The sequence below is a fragment of the Esox lucius genome, chromosome 25 (genome assembly GCF_011004845.1).
Source record: "Esox lucius isolate fEsoLuc1 chromosome 25, fEsoLuc1.pri, whole genome shotgun sequence".
Taxonomy (NCBI): Eukaryota; Metazoa; Chordata; class Actinopteri; order Esociformes; family Esocidae; genus Esox; species Esox lucius.
The window spans coordinates 547,238-563,614 of NC_047593.1; the positions used below are offsets into that span (position 1 = coordinate 547,238).

The 16,377-nt window shown below is 41.6% G+C and overlaps 1 protein-coding gene across 3 annotated transcripts in view; it reads right to left on the reverse strand.

Moving 5' to 3' along the window:
* Window positions 1–15,813, reverse strand: part of LOC105007944 (uncharacterized protein C4orf54-like) — an 85,086-nt gene extending 69,273 nt beyond the window's left edge. For 2 of the 3 annotated variants that reach the window (XR_002196377.2, XM_013132102.3), the window contains exon 1: window positions 11,255–15,813. Coding sequence is in view for 2 of the 3 variants with exons in the window: in XM_013132102.3 (XP_012987556.3) it covers window positions 11,280–15,788 (4,509 nt within the window). In the remaining variant the exon portion in view is untranslated. The remainder of the gene's footprint in view (window positions 1–11,254) is intronic. The other variant, XM_020044558.2, reaches the window with a different exon arrangement.
* Between the last annotated feature and the right edge of the window lie 564 nt (window positions 15,814–16,377).

Sequence of the window (16,377 nt, forward strand, 5' to 3'; positions counted from 1 at the left end):
AAAGGATACTTTCCCCCCCCAGAACACATTCTGATTTACAGCACCATCGTGGGTGCAAATAAGGGTACTGTGTAAGTGATGGTTTTTCACCTTGTTACCTTGGGAGTTAGAACAAACTGCCTTTTGTTTCCTAGCAAAACTCAATTGACCACTAGGCCTCCTCACCACATATAAAAAAAGTATACAAATCATTGCACATTTAGCAAATTTCAGACTGTGTTATTCAGTGTCTAAATACTTGTCACATTTAGCAAGTCAATGTGCATTAAAATAATATAATTTTTTTAATAAATCAATGCACAGTTATTTCAGTGGTGAGTGAAGACACAGGCAAACAATAACTTTTGAAGGGGCTACAGAGTATTTTGCAGAGTCAAGAACTCTGCAAATTACTGGCCTATGTGGGAGGGTGGCAAGAAAGGAGCCTTTACACAATAGGTTAAGCAAATACAGGGAATTGCAGGAAAAGTCGGAAAAGGGTGGCTTGCCCACTTCAGGTTGGTGGAGAGTGCCTGCCTCAAGTGGAGGAGTTTAAGTATCTAGGGGTCTTGTTCACGAGTGAGGGAAGGATGGAACGGGAGATTGACAGACGGATCGGTGCAGCTTCTGCAGTAATGCAGTCGATGTATCGGTCTGTCGTGGTGAAGAAAGAGCTGAGCCGCAAGGCGAAGCTCTCGATTTACCAGTCAATCTACGTTCCTACTCTCACCTATGGTCATGAGCTTTGGGTTATGACCGAAAGGACAAGATCCCGGATACAGGCGGCCGAAATGAGCTTTCTCCGCAGGGTGGCTGGGCGATCCCTTAGAGATAGGGTGAGAAGCTCGGTCACCCGGGAGGAGCTCAGAGTAGAGCCGCTGCTCCTCCACATCGAGAGGGGTCAGCTGAGGTGGCTTGGGCTTCTGTTTCGGATGCCTCCGGAACGCCTTCCTGGGAAGGTGTTCCGGTCCCGTCCCACCGGGAGGAGACCCTGGGGAAGACCTAGGACACGCTGGAGGGACTATGTCTCCCGGCTGGTCTGGGAACGCCTCTGTGTCCCCCCGGAAGAGCTAGAGGAAGTGTCTGGGGAGAGGGAAGTCTGGGCATCCCTGCTTAGACTGCTGCCCCCGCGACCCGGCCCTGGATAAGCGGAAGAAGATGGATGGATGGATGAATGGATGGAGGGAATTGCAGGGAGAACTCTTCTTTCTGCTTCTTTCTGCTGAAATTACTGAAGCTTAGAAGAAAGTCACCTTTCAGAAGGATAATAATCCTAAACACCAAAGAAACATTTTAGTGGCTCAAGAACAGGTGAATGTTTTACAAGCGAATGTTTTACAATGGCCCAGTCAGTACTGATCTTAGTTCTGATGTTAATCCCATAGAGCAGGGATGGGCAACTTGGATGGTGGTGGGGCAACAGAATTTATGTACTGGTCATCAGGGGGCCACAGATTAACTTGGAACACACACACGTCCATGTTTTGTATGTAATAATTAACATATATCTGGGCAATTTCAAAATGTATCAATGTGCCATTTTTCCCGCTCTGCACATCTCTCCCAGGATTTGCTGCCATGTTATTAAACACGTTAACCCTTTGAACGCAATCGTTTTTTTGGCTGTTTTCACAACTTTTTTATTTCTGCTTGTACAGAGACGTCTGTAATAGATATCATCAAATGTTTTAGCACACTCTCAGCTAAACTTTTAAAGACATCACAACATCTTTCTGAGATGTAAACATGCAACAAAAAAAAGCAAGTCTATTTCATGTTTTGTTTCCAGTATAGATTTTGTTTCCAATACTAACTTTAAAAAAATGTAAGATCAAACATGATTTCTTTTTGTGTATGTATCCTTTTACTGTTTTCTAAATTTATTTGTGGGCCACACAAATAGGGGATGGGGCCCGCATGAGGCCTGCAGGCCGCCAGTTTCCCATACCTGCCATAGAGAATCTGTAACATATTAGAAAATTGCTCAACAACATGGAACAAATATGCCAAGAAGAATGGCCCAAAATCCCACTGTGTGCAAAGCTGGTACATACAGGTGTGCTTAAAAGTTTGCATTCCCTTGGAGATTTAGAAATATATGTATCATTTGTAAAGAAAACATGAGTGAGCAGGCAAAACGCATTGCTTTTATTTCTTATGGGATTCACATTCAAGTGTAGGTAATAACAGAATAGCACAATCATAGAACAAAATATGGCAACAAACTGACCCCTGTTCAAATGCCTGCATACCCTTAGTTCTTAATATTGTCTATTGCCTCCTTTAGCATCAATGAAAGTATGCAGTCTTTTATAATAGTTGTCTATGAGGCCCCGAATTCTTGGCCTTGTGCTTAGGGTTAACTTGTCCTTGTACTTAGGGTCATTGTAGTGCTGGAAAGTGCAAGAGCGTCCCATGCGCAACTTTTGTGCAGAAGAATACTAATTGTCTGCCAGTATTTTCAGTTAACATGCTGCAATAATCTTGCCATCAATATTCACAAGATTACCTGTGCCTTTAGAGCTCACACACCCCCCAAATCATCAGTGAGCCACCACCATGCTTCACAGTGGGGATGGTATTCTTTTCACTATAGGCCTTGTTGACCCCTCTTCAAACATATCACTTATGATTGTGAACATAAAGCTCTATTTTGGTCTCGTCACTCTAAATTACAGTGTGCCAGAAGCTGTGAGGTGTGTCAAGGTGTTGTCGGGCATATTGTAAACAGGCTATTTTGTGGCAGTGGTGCAGTAAAGGCTTCTTTCTGGCAACTCGACCATGCAGCTCATTTTTGTTCAAGTATCGTTGTATTTTGATCCACACCGTCTTTTTCCAGAACAGCCTGTATTTCTCCTGAGGTTACATGTGGGTTTTTCTTTGTTTACTGAACAATTCTTCTGGCAGTTTTGGCTGAAATCTTTTTTGGTCTACCTGACCTTGGCTTGGTATCAAGAGATCCCTGTATTACTTAAAGTCTGCTAAGGTCCCTTGTATACAGCCCTTTACGGACAAACAATTTTAGCAAGAAATCATTCTTGGCCTAGATGACCTTGGCTTGGTATCAAGAGAACCCTCAAATTTTCCACTTCTTAATAAGTGATTGGACAGTACTGACTGGCATTTGCAGGGCTTTGGATATCTTTTTATATCCATCTCCATCTTTATAAAGTTCCATTACTTTGTTACGCAGGTCTTTTGACAGTTATTTTTTGCTCCCCATGGCTCAGTATCTAGCCTGCTCAGTGCATCCATGTGAGAGCCAACAAACTAATTTACTATTTATACTCAGACACTAATTGCAATTTAAAAAGCCACAGGTGTGGGAAATTCATCTTTAATTGCAATTTTCACCTGTATATGTCACCTTGTGTGTCTGTAACAAGGCCAGACATTCAAGGGTATGTAAACTTTTGATCTTAAAAAGGAGGCAGTTAATTATGTGATAATAAATGGCTTCATATCATCACTATCCTTAAATAAAATACAGTTCTTTGCATGACCAGTCATATTTTAAAAAATTCCACAATTTCTGCCCGGGGTATGCAAACTTATGAGCACAACTGTACTAACTGTACCCCAAAACACTTAAAACTGTAACTGCAGCTAAAGGTGGTTCTAACACATATGAATGTAATCAGGTTGAAACCTTATGCAAGCTACTTTTCACAACATACACCACCAAGTTTTGGGTGCAAAATGAATAGGGAATATAGTAACTGACAAGGTTTGAAATAATGACTTTTAATTGAAATAATAATTGCTTTCATCAAAGATTTTCTCAATTTGAAGAGATTTCACCCCATGCTTCCTGAAGTACCTCCCACAAGTTGGATTGCCTTGGATATGGTGCCCATATGGTCAAACTGCTCCCACAACAGCTCAAAAGGATTGAGATTATATGACAGTTCTGGCCACTCCATTATAGACAGAATACCATCTAACTGCTTCTTCCCTAAATAGTTCTTACATAGTTTGGAGCTGTGTTTTGGGTCATTGTCCTGATGAAGGAGGAAATTGGCTCCAATCAAGCGCTGTCCCCAGGGTATGACATGGCTTTGCAAAATGGAGCGATAGCCTTCCTTTTTCAATATCCTTTTTACCCTGTACAAAACCCCTACTTTATCACAACCTAAGCACACCCAGACCCTCACATTGCCACCACCATGCTTGACAGATGGTGTCAAGCGTTCCCCTAGCATCTTTTCATTTGGACGTTCTTCTTTGTGATTCGAAAACAAAAATGTCCAACAATCTTCCTCTGTCCAGTGTCTGTGTTCTTTTGCCCATCTTTTCTTTTTATCTGAAATACGTCTTTTCTTTGCAACTCTGCCTAGAAGGCCAGCATTCCGGAGTCATCTCTTCACTGTTGACGTACAGACTGGTGTTTTTTGCGGGTACTATTTAATGAAACTACTAGTTGAGGACCTATGAGGTATGTTTCTCACACTGCTTTCGTGACCAACGTTTCCAAGGAGGATCTTCTCCAGGTCAAAACAGACAGTGCTAGACACTAATATATTTGTCCTCTTGCTCAGTTGTGCCTCCCACTCTTCATTCTATTCTGGTTGGTGCCAGTTTGTGCTGTTCTGTGAAGGGAGTAGTACACAGCATTGTACGAGATCTTCAGTTTTTGGCAATTTCTCACCTAAAATAGCTTTCATTTCTCAGAAAAAGAATAGGATGATGAAAAATAAATCTCTTGGTTTTTGAGCCTGTGATCAAACCCATAATTCTTTATGCTCCAGACACTTGTCTAAACATGCCAGTTTTATTGCTTCTTTAATAAACACAACAGATATCAGCTGTGCTAACATAATTGCAAAAGGATAATTTCTAATGATCAATTAGCGTTTTAAAGATAATAAACTTGGATTTGCAAACACAAATGTCCCATTGGAACACAGGAATGATTGGTTGCTGATAATGTAGATATTCAATTTAAAATCAGCTGTTTCCAGCTAGAATAGTCATAAACAACATTAACAATGTCTACACTGTAGATCATCCATCCATCCATCATCTTCCGCTTATCCGGGGCCGGGGCGCGGGGGCAGCAGTCTAAGCAGGGATGCCCAGACTTCCCTCTCCCCAGACACTTCCTCCAGCTCTTCTGGGGGGACACTGAGGCGTTCCCAGGCCAGCCGGGAGACATAGTCCCTCCAGCGTGTCCTAGGTCTTCCCCGGGGTCTCCTCCCAGTGGGACGGGACCGGAACACCTTCCCAGGAAGGCATTCCGGAGGCATCCGAAACAGATGCCCAAGCCACCTCAGCTGACCCCTCTCGATGTGGAGGTCCTCCCGGGTGACCGAGCTTCTCACCCTATTTCTAAGGGATCGCCCAGCCACCCTGCGGAGAAAGCTCATTTCAGCCGCCTGTATCCGGGATCTTGTCCTTTCGGTCATGACCCAAAGCTCATGACCATAGGTGAGAGTAGGAACGTAGATTGACTGGTAAATCGAGAGCTTCGCCTTGCGGCTCAGCTCTTTCTTCACCAAGACTGTAGATCAATTTTATGATATTTTTATGGACAACAAATGTGCTTTTCTCTTGACAACAAGGACAGTTCGAAGTTACTTTTGAACAGTGGTGTAAACCAATGTCACCTTAACACAACTGATTTTTTTGGGAGGCAGTAGAAATATCTAATAAGAAATAAAGAAATAAGTATAAGTAATAAGTCTAAACAATGATACTAGCTGATTAAATTCAGGGGAAAAATTATATCAAATACAATGCTTAAGAAGAAGTTGAACACTTTTGGTCAAGAAGATCAAACTTAAAGGTGAAGTGTGATTTTCATTAGTGTCATGAACACACGGACAGGGAAGAGGATCCAAGCGCAGAGCGCTATGTTTAATAACAACCTAAAACGGGCAGGCAGGTACACAGGTCAGTCAGAATCAGGCAGAGGCACAGAAGGATGAGGGTGAGAATCAAGGTCTAAATACAACAGGCTGGCAAAGGTCTGGTACACAGAGAAACAATACTAGAATAGAAATACAATGAAGGGCTTAGTTGAGTGGCGAAACACAATACCTCACAAGGACGCTACTTTAGTTCACAGAACTGAACTAAATTGGAACAAAGAGGGGGTGTTTTAAATATTTTAAATGTACTGTTTATTTTGTAAATGAGAATCCATTGTCAATGTGTTTGCCTGAATTAATTAAATATAATAATAATACATGCTATCACTGTATGAATTATTATCTGCTCCTTTTACGTTATACCCCAGGTTTTTGATGTTCTCAGTCTTGTTACTTGTTAAAATAATGGTAAATACAATTACTTTTTAGTTGTTTTCCCTTTACTTTAGGATGATTAGACATTAAGCAGGAAAAACTCTGAAAGTACCAATGACTTTCAAAAACATAATAAATAGTACTTGGACAGGTACACCAAATCAAAGCACGGATTCCTATCATCATACTGTGTTCATTAATAGAGTGCTAAAATGATGGCAGGATTGATGGCAGCATGATTGTACATATTGACTCAGAAAGTAGCAGACATTTTATGATGTAAGTTAACTATACTTTTCTAAGAAATACCATTAAAATGCTATCATAAAGTGCAACTCAAAGCAAATAACAGATTTTTGATCAGCACTGTTTTATAATTCAAGACATTTACAGTGAGCCAGTGAGCCATGAAACAATATCAAACTTAGCCAGCATGAGGGCACTGCTAAAAGCGTGACTGTTCCAGCTACCTTTATGTGACGTGTCAAATACTGAGAATACACTGTAAACACACTTGTACACGCACTATAGAAATAGCCCGCCGGTGTGTAATGCAGAGAAAAGGGAACTGTCTAGCCCTGACCACAAGCTCAGCCAGCGCCCACTAGGCGTCAAGTTACCCCCGTGGGGTGTCGTGACACGAAGGGTGTCTATTAGCACCATTCACAACGGGCATAACGCAAACATGCTGGCCGAGATAGTGTAGTACATCAGATTGCTTGCACAGAACCATAAGCCTCTTTAAATGTAGGGCAGATATGCATCTAGCACCAAAGGGCTCAGACACTGACAACCTACTACCAGCTATTACTATTACAAACTTGTGCACACCTGAGAGGAATTATGTAATCTATTTCAACTGTATTTTGCGGATATTATCTCATTCCTAATTAAAAAGGATTACATACTAAAATCCAACTATTTCACCCCTCACAAAAAAGCTTTTTTTTTTTTTTACTTAATTACACATTTTGAGAGAAACTCTAACTCACTTAAGTTGCTCAGTTAAAGAATGTATAGAAATCTGGAAATACTGTGAATTTTCTTTAATTATCACTCTCTATCCACATACACCTACAATCTTACTCATGTTGTATGGGAGGCCCCAGTGGGAGTTAAATATTTGGTTCCCAAATGCCGTACTCTAGCAACGTAGTAATGCAGGATGACCATTACAATTTAAAACTAATATATATTTTATAAACATTTCAGTTTCACTTTAAATATAATAATAATGCAGCGACTGCAAATTATTTATAAATGGTTAAAATGTACTTAAAAACAATGATACATATGTTACATTAAAACAAGAACCACTAGGCACTGATAATAATACCTTGAAGAATAGTTCCTCTTTCTCTGTTCCACTGATTTTGATCTAGCACCATTTTGTCGTTGGCTCAGTTGTCCACATAACTCTAATTTCTGGAGTTATTCCTACTATGGAAACCAACACATATTCTGCCACACCATTGGGGAGGAGACTAGTAAACATGATAAGTGCTGCTGAATTTCTACATTATATAGTTTAGAAAAAAATATTGAATCACTGATGATTTTCACTTTTGTGACTGCATTATGCATTAATCAGGGTTTAAAACAAATCCAAGTGTGAGTTTCTGCTCTGTTTGGTTTTTGTTCTTGAATGTAGCCCGTTATGTTCGGCTTTTGTTTGTATTCTTACACGCAGCCTGTCCTTATTGTTTTCACCTGTGCCTTGTTTGCTCCCTTGTTGTGTCCCTATTTAAGTTCCTCCTGCCCCAGTGTTTCTTGTTAGTCATTGTTGTTAGCATTTTGTTCCTGTTGCCTGTTCCTGCCATTTGTGCCCTTGTTTTTGTACTTTGTATCTTTATTAAAGTACCCTTTTTGCCATTTTGGAATCTTCTGCACTGGTGTCCTTCTATATGACTTTGGCGATATTGTGAAAAATGGTAACTATAATATTAATGCTAATGATATTGTACTGTATTCTGCTTCACTGTCCATGAACTAGACTGTTACTTATTTACAATCTGTCTTTTAAGTATTACAGAAGTCCCTCAGATGTTAAATTATTGGTAAACTTCAAAAACATGTTATAGGTCTCATAACTCAAGTTACAACCCAGGACAGATCAAAAATTGAAAATGTTCCCTCTTATGAATATCTTAATATGTTGTTAAGCTAAGCTGTTTTTAAAGTTGTTGTGAAAAGCAAGTTTTAAACCTAAAATAATTTTGCATTCCTTTACAAAAATAGAGCCAATAGACAAATCTGTCCACATCTGTATTACTGTTTAAGATGATGGATATTAGTTTTTTTTTTGGCTGTCCAGGACTAGGAGATATGTTATGAGATTTAAGTGCATCCAGTCTATAGTCTCTGTTTGGCTGTTTTCCTAAACATTGTGAAGCATTGTGGCTTCACAATGCTTCTAGCATACAGAGCATATCATTCCCTCCTCATTATGTCTGGTCCACCCAAATTTTTTTTTACATTGAGCATCAAAACTATGTTTATTAGAAGATCTAGGAATCATATAAAAATATGAAATCTCTAATCAAGCATTATTCTATATTTTTCTTAAATCATCTCATGTATGGAAGCCATTCCATTCCAGTGTTTGTTAAATTCGAACACAGGCACATCTAATTTTATTTAATGAGGTACAGAGTGATTACCTGAACCAAATATAATTTAACGTGGAAAAGTATTAGAACCACTGCTGTGGTCATCACTATCCTCTTGCAATAGAACCAGCTGGATGGCAAAAATGGTGCAAGTAGTACCTCAAAGGTAATTTAAATACAAAAATAACTATTCAGCATGAGAAAAGAGTTGAAAAGAAAAAATTTGAGTGAGGAAAAGAAGGGTTCAATTCTGGATTTAATGGCAGAGGGATGCAGTGAGCGTCAGATTGCTTCCATCCTGAAAATGTCAAAGACGGCAGTTCATAAGAACAAGGTCAAGCAACAGACATTGTGGACAACAAAGCTACAAACTGGCAGAGTGCAAAAACGACTGTCCACTGACCGAGATGACCATCAACTAATTCGAATGTCACTCAACAACCGTAGGAAGACATCAAGTGAACTACAAAAAGAATGGCAAACAGCAGCTGGGGTGATGTGCACGGCGAGGACGGTTCAAAACAGGCTCCTAGTGACAGGGCTGTAGTCGTGCAAATCTAGTAAAAAGACCATCAATGAGAAGCAAAGAAGAGCCAGGCTGAAGTTTGCAAGACCATAAGGATTGGACCGTAGAGGAATGGAGTAAGGTCATCTTCTCTGACTAGTCAAACTTTCAGCTTTGCCCAACACCTAGTCGTCTAATGGTTAGACGGAGACCTGCAGTGTCTCGCACACAATGTGAAATTTGGTGGAGGATTGGTGACAATCTGGGGACGCTTCAGCAAGGCTGGAATCGGGCAGATTTGTCTTTGGGAAGGAAGCATGAATCAAGCCAAGTACAAGGTTATCCTGGAAGAATACCTGCTTCCTTCTGCTCTGACAATGTTCCCCGACTCTGAGAATAGTTTTTTCCAGCAGGACAATCAAGGTATGGATGGAGGACCACCAGATCAAGACCCTGTCATGGCCAGCCCAATCTCCAGACCTGAACCCCATTGAAAACCTCTGGAATTTGATCAAGAGGAAGATGGATGGTCACAAGCCATCAAACAAAGCCGAGCTGCTTAAATTTTTGTGCCAGGAGTGACATAAAGTCACCCAACAGCAATGTGACAGACAGGTGGAGAGCACACCAAAACACATGAAAGCTGTGATTAAAGGGTTATTCAACAAAATAACACAATCGAAATGAGATTCATGGGAGGGTTGCTATGAACAAGTTTCTGCTGTCAAAAAATAACCAAATTGTCAGTCTTACCACCAGGACACACTTGAAGGTTTCTGCCCCATTGTCAGGACCGATGAGTCCAAAATTGACTGTTTTGGTCACAGTCAAAACTGCCATGTTTGGTGAAATCCCAACAATGACTACCACCAAAATAACCTTATCCCAACAGTCAAGCATGGTGGTGGGAATGACAAGATCTGGGGCTGCTTTTCCTTCTCCGGACCACGTTGACTGCAGATCAACAACATAACTATGAATTCTAAGGTATACCTGGAGATTCTTGAACAGAACTTCAGGCCATTAGTCAAAAAGCTAAAGCTAGGCTGGAAATGGGTCTTGCAACATGACAACGGTCCAAAACATTTAAGCAAATCTACAAAAGAATGACTCGGGAGAAGGAAGATTTGTGTTTTTGATTGGCCAAGTCAAAGTCCTGACCTTAATTCAATAGATATACTGTGGCAGGACCTGAAGCAGGCAGTACATGCCAAAGAAAATAAATAAACTCACTCAATTGGCTGAGTTGTATAAGAATGAGTGGGCAAAGACGCATAAAAAAAAAAACACTAACTAGTGGCTATAGGATACCATTATACAAAGTTATTGCTAATAGTGTAGGGGCCAGAAGGTATTGAACAAAGGGGTTCACTTATTTTTGCACCTGCACTCATTCATTTTGTTTTTGGTTCTCAACAACCCACATGATTTCCTCTAAACCCAAATAAGGAATTGGTAACTATAAACCTGTTATATCAGATAAAAAAGACTGGTTCTGAATAGATCTGGTATAAATATAAGATTTAATGGTTAACACTAACAAAATCTGTTACTGCACACACTTTCAGCTGGCTCTGTAATGTCTTTATTGCCAAAATCAGCCACTGCACAAGTACAACTTGTGCATTCTGATAGGTCTGATGGCTGCCATCCAACTTCTAACATCAGTGTAGGTAATAGCAGGAATAGTGAACCTAGCAAGCTGCTGTGAAAGCTGAACACCCTCAGCATTGCGGTATTAGGGTTAACCCATTTTAACATTGCTTACAGAGGATTGCTACAATAATATATACTAAAAGCAGACATATTTTCTTCACTTCACAGCACTAACGTTCAACATTTCTGTATGTTGTATTCCAGCCAGAAACTTTAGGAGTGGTAGAAGCATGTGTGATATGAGTAAGAAAGTGACTTACAGTGCTGTGTATAATTCCCTAGTGGTTAACGATGTTCCACCACAAAGCTCATGGTCGTCCCATCAAAGGAGGGCGGTGCGATGATTCTCGGACCTTGCTGTGATGTGATGCTAATGACTGGTGGTTTCCCATCTGACGCTGTGACACTTCCTAGGCTGGTAAATTGGTAACCAGGCGCTGATGCTGGCTCTGACCCTCCAGTAGTGCTGTAGTAGGGGCTCTCTGCCCCTGCCATGTTGCCTGCCTGTCCTCCCACATGTCCTGAGATGCATTTCCCATGACCTGTCTCCATGGTCTTGTCCTCAGCCTTCAAGTGAGGTGCCACCTGGGAAGCAACCTGGTGTTCCATTACCACCTGGGCACCAAGTGTGGATGAAAGGAACCCTGGGTAAATCATGTATGTGGGATTGTACACTCCTCCCTGGCTCAACGTCAGGGGGGATACGGGCACAGTTTTCACTGGCAGTGGCTGGGGAATGGCCATGTCCACATACTGACCGCTCTCAGGGTCAAATAGGCGCCGGGTGGCTAGCTGAACCGGCGTGTCAACCAGGTAGTAGTGTCCAGTGGTGGGATCCAAGAGCATCTTCCTCTGGGTCAGCTGGAAAGCATCATCCCTTGGGGGAGTGGTGGGTAGAGGGGGGCCAGTGGGGGAGAAGCAAAATACGTGTGGCTGGTTTGCTTCTTGAATGGCCACAGGCAGGGAGTGGTGGTAGATGGTAGCGGTATCTACCGTCCTCATCTCCATTACTTCAGGGGACTGTTTCAGGGACTGCCTAGAATGTTGCTCGGTTCTCTTAGGGTTAGTGATGCTGGGTTTACTGGTTTTGAAACTACTCCCAGTAACTTCCAAATTGCTGTTTTGCAGTTTAATTTCACTAACACGCATGCTTTCCACAGGTATGGTTAAGTAGTTTTCAGAGTCCGGGTTGCCAGATATGATGGGTTGTGGCAAAGTCTCTGGGGTTGGGCAGCTTTTGTACGTTCCCCGATCCACCAGGGCTCGTTTTGGGGGGAATATATTAATTGACATTGGAGCTGTCAGGCTGGTGGAGCTAATGCTTTTCACAACAGAGGTTGTTTGTGATGGAAAACAGGTTTGTGACAGATCAATACCACCAGAGCTACTGCTCGCGATTGCTGTCTTAAAGGTGCTCCCCAAATGGAACACACTTTTGTTATTAAACGTTTTACTTTCTTGTGACTGGGTTTTAAAGGTTTCCTCTGTAGATGGGACTTGCATAATGCTCAAAGAACTGTTCTTTTCTTGAAATTTGGAAGTTTCTGGCAACATGCCTGTGTTTGTCTCTGTACTAAGTCTCTCACTGCCACCTGCTGCACCTAGCCCCTTAGGGCCACCATGTTCCTCGTTAGCAATGAGTGACAGAACATGACTGTCTGTGATGGGCCGGGGAGCCTGGCTCTTGCGCTTCCATTCATTTCTGTCATAAACATAAAGCTGTTCCATCGTTTTAACAGCCGCCTTCAGTTTTTCTAACGCAGCCTGGTTCAGTATTTTTGACTCCATTTTGCGTTCATCAGCCTCAACTATTTTTTCCTGCTTATATTTAGCTTCTGTATTGGGGTGTTTAGTGAAGCCAATTCGAGGCCTCCCTGTCACTCTGTGCTGAAATGCGTGTTCATTTTTGGCACATTCTGGAGACTGTTTTGGGGATGACTGATCATTCTCACATTGTCTCCGTTTTGGGGTCTCCCTAACAAGCCCAGGCTGTTTATTACTGCTATTTGTATTTACAGATTGACATTTAATCACAACTGAAGAGGAAGGAAAATTCTTATCGGATTTTTGTTTAAAAGTTGTTTTCTCTTGTAATTCGGTAACAGGAGGGGCTACTGTGCATTTACTTTCGCTGTTATCTAAAGGATACGAACTCTTGACTAATTTACGCACGTCTCTAACCTGATGAATTGGAGTCTGAAACGTGCACTTATTGTCCCTTATATCCCTAACAGTAAAATGTGGAACTCTGTCAGCTGCTGTCTTTACTGGGTAACTTACATTAGGGGTTAACAAGTTGGCAATATTTAGATTGCCTTTGTTTTCTTCGAAACTCCTCAGGCGAATTTTTATCTCGGGTGCATTCGACCCTTTCACGTTGCCACCAGTAACTCCAGTGTCAGACCTCAAATGTCTTTCCCCCGTCCACTGTTCATTTTGCGCAATAAGGGCAGATGTATTCACTGGCACTTGTGCTCTCAATTCCTTATCTTTAGGTTGAAGCATGGAACCTGGAACAAACAATTGTGACAATTTAGTCAGTTTGCTACTTAAAGTTGCAGCATCTAACTCCCGATCCCTCGATGTATCTGTTGTGGAGAACGTCCCATCAAATAATGTAATCGCGTCATGTTCATTTTGAGGCCCAGGCTCACCTTCTTTCCACGATTTGAATGCACTGTTTTCGCTATGGCTCAGTGGTTCTTGTATTAGTTCGCAAGCGTCTTTTGGCACCTTTAACCCTGCCTCATTTGTCGATCGAAGGCTTTCTAATGCATCAGTACACACTTCTTTGTGGTCACATGAATTAGGTATACTGTCCACAGCCCATTCTTCATCAACAGAATTACTAGTGTATCCCAAACCCATATCTGAATATTTCCCATACACACACCTCCCAGTGCGTCTGTCTCTTATTCCATCTAGATCCTTACAATGAAAGCAGGGTGAGTGCGTCTGATGGGTGTCCCGTATTTCTCCCCTCTCCATCTTGCGCTCTTGCTCTAATTGCATTTTTTTGGATATTACATTTGTTAAGAGATTTGATGCAAAACTTGCTTTCTTATTTGTAGCTTCCATGATTTCCCCCTCATTAATGTGTTGGAGGCTCACTTCATACCCTGCCTTGGCTGGTCGGGAAGCGGTAATATTATCCATGGAACGTGATCCCAAATCTTTGTCTGAACTTCTGATATGATTCCCGCGTTCAGGTGACCCTGCTTCAACATTACAGCAAAAATTCAATGTCTTTGTCAAAGTGATAACCTCACTGCTTGGTTGAAATGGACATGTAAAATCTGCGTTTTGCGTGGAGGTAGTTGCATGTTGCGGGCTAGATACGTTTTTATTCAAAGACAATATATTGGTTTGAGACCCTTTCTTCTTACTTATGGCCATACGATTTAGGCGTTTAAATTCTGCGTTCTTGCTCATTTCAAAAGTAGCAGTTGCACTCTTGTGTGTGTTTCGATTTTGCTCTCTGCTCTGTGACATATTGCCATATGATAGGTCAACAAAAGCAGACCACTTGTTTAAGCCGAGTCCGTATTCTGACAATGAAGACTCACTTGAAGTGCTCAAATTTATAGCATCAAAATAGGGACAAGCTAAACTCCTAAATGACCTAGCGGTTAAATTACGAACTTCTTTATCAGCGTCATCCAGTTCACTTATCGAACTTGACGCACCGCTGGAATATTCGTTCAAGTCTTTCCCTCTTAATTTAGTTGCTAGGTGTTGACGTCCTGGGGCTGGGATAAAATATTGGGATCTATCACATATGGCATCTGAATTTGCGTCTGTGCTTGTAAAAAATAACTGACTCCTGCTTCCCACATTCTTGGTATGATAAGACTTTCTTTCTTTTTCAAGGACGTTGTTGGACTCGTTTATTGCTCTGGATGAGGTCTTGATTGACAGGTGAATTTGCCCCTCCGAATTCCCACTACCGTATTGGTTTCTACACATGCTTTCATCCGAGCTGGCACATTTATCCGAGTCGCAAAGCTCACTCTCGGTGCTTGCAACTGCACAACCCGCAGCACGTAAGTGCGCATTATTACATCGCGCCTGGTTTCTACCCTCCAGTATTAACGTTCCTTCCGTTGTTTCATTGCTTTCAAAAGAGGCATAATCCACAAATGAATAAACCAAATTATCGTCCTCAATGTCCCGTCCGGAATCATAATCAAGATCATGGTCGAGCTCCGTCAGTTGGATTTCATGGGTTGTTATGTAGTGCGATTCGTCTTGAATTATATCAGGCACACGATTATCCGTCAATACTACACTTCCACTGTCATCCATTTCGGTTTTACTATTTAAATACATGTCCGTGTATTGTAACTCCTCAAACTCGCTGGGGACATGACAATAAAGCCGCACAATTTTGGTCTGGAATTCTGTACTATTGCCATACCCCAAGTCCACTTTGCTATTACATTTTGTCAACGACGTGTCCATTGGGGGATCTTCCGAGACAGGCCAGTCTGCCCAGTTGTCCTTCGAATGTTCCTCATAGATTTTATCAATATTGTCACTAAACTCGCGAACGCTGGGGCTTTTCACTCCCGACGAATCACTGTTGGCTTTGAATACTGTTAGCTGGTTACCGTCACAAATATGCATCACTTTAGGTTTTGTTCCCTTTGATTTCAAATCAAGTAAGTCATCCAAATCAACATATTTGGAATCGTTTTTTGTCTCAGTACTGCACTTGTCCTTATTTCCATGTAGCAGCTTTTTATAAGGTCCAGTATCGTCTCGGTAAGGGAGAGTTTTCTCAGCTGCTTCCATTTGTCTTTTCTTCCCGATGGTCTTTGTTAACGATGTTATCCTGACACAGGACGGAAAACTCTGCGTGAGGGAAAGACTAAAATGACTGAGGGAAAGTAAGTGGGGGACGTCTGAGAGAGAGGGGGAAGGGTGTCGCTGGATTTCCAAGTGCACTCTTTGGTATATACTCCGCATTCGATTCTTGAGCAATGGAGCTGTTGCTCTTCACTGTTTCACTTAATGATAAGTTGTCTGTATGACACCCTGTTGAAATGTGACTCGGGTGTGCAACACACATTTCGGATGACATGTCCGCTACATTGGTGGACTTGAGGTCAAACCTTAGCCACCGCAAGCGAGCATACATGTACTTCCCTGGATAACGATTGCATGGTTTAAAGACAGAGAGACTGATAGAGAGCTCCAGTGGTCCACGAATGATTACTTGGTCTTAAGTACTCTCATGGAATGCGCGTCAACACGATCTTCCCTGTGCTAAATGACAATAAATTACTTAATATTGTGTTACAAATAGGCCTACATGTTTGGAGCACCCAAGTAGTCCATTAGATAGGCTACTAATAGTAAAAGTAAACATCAGAGCACTATT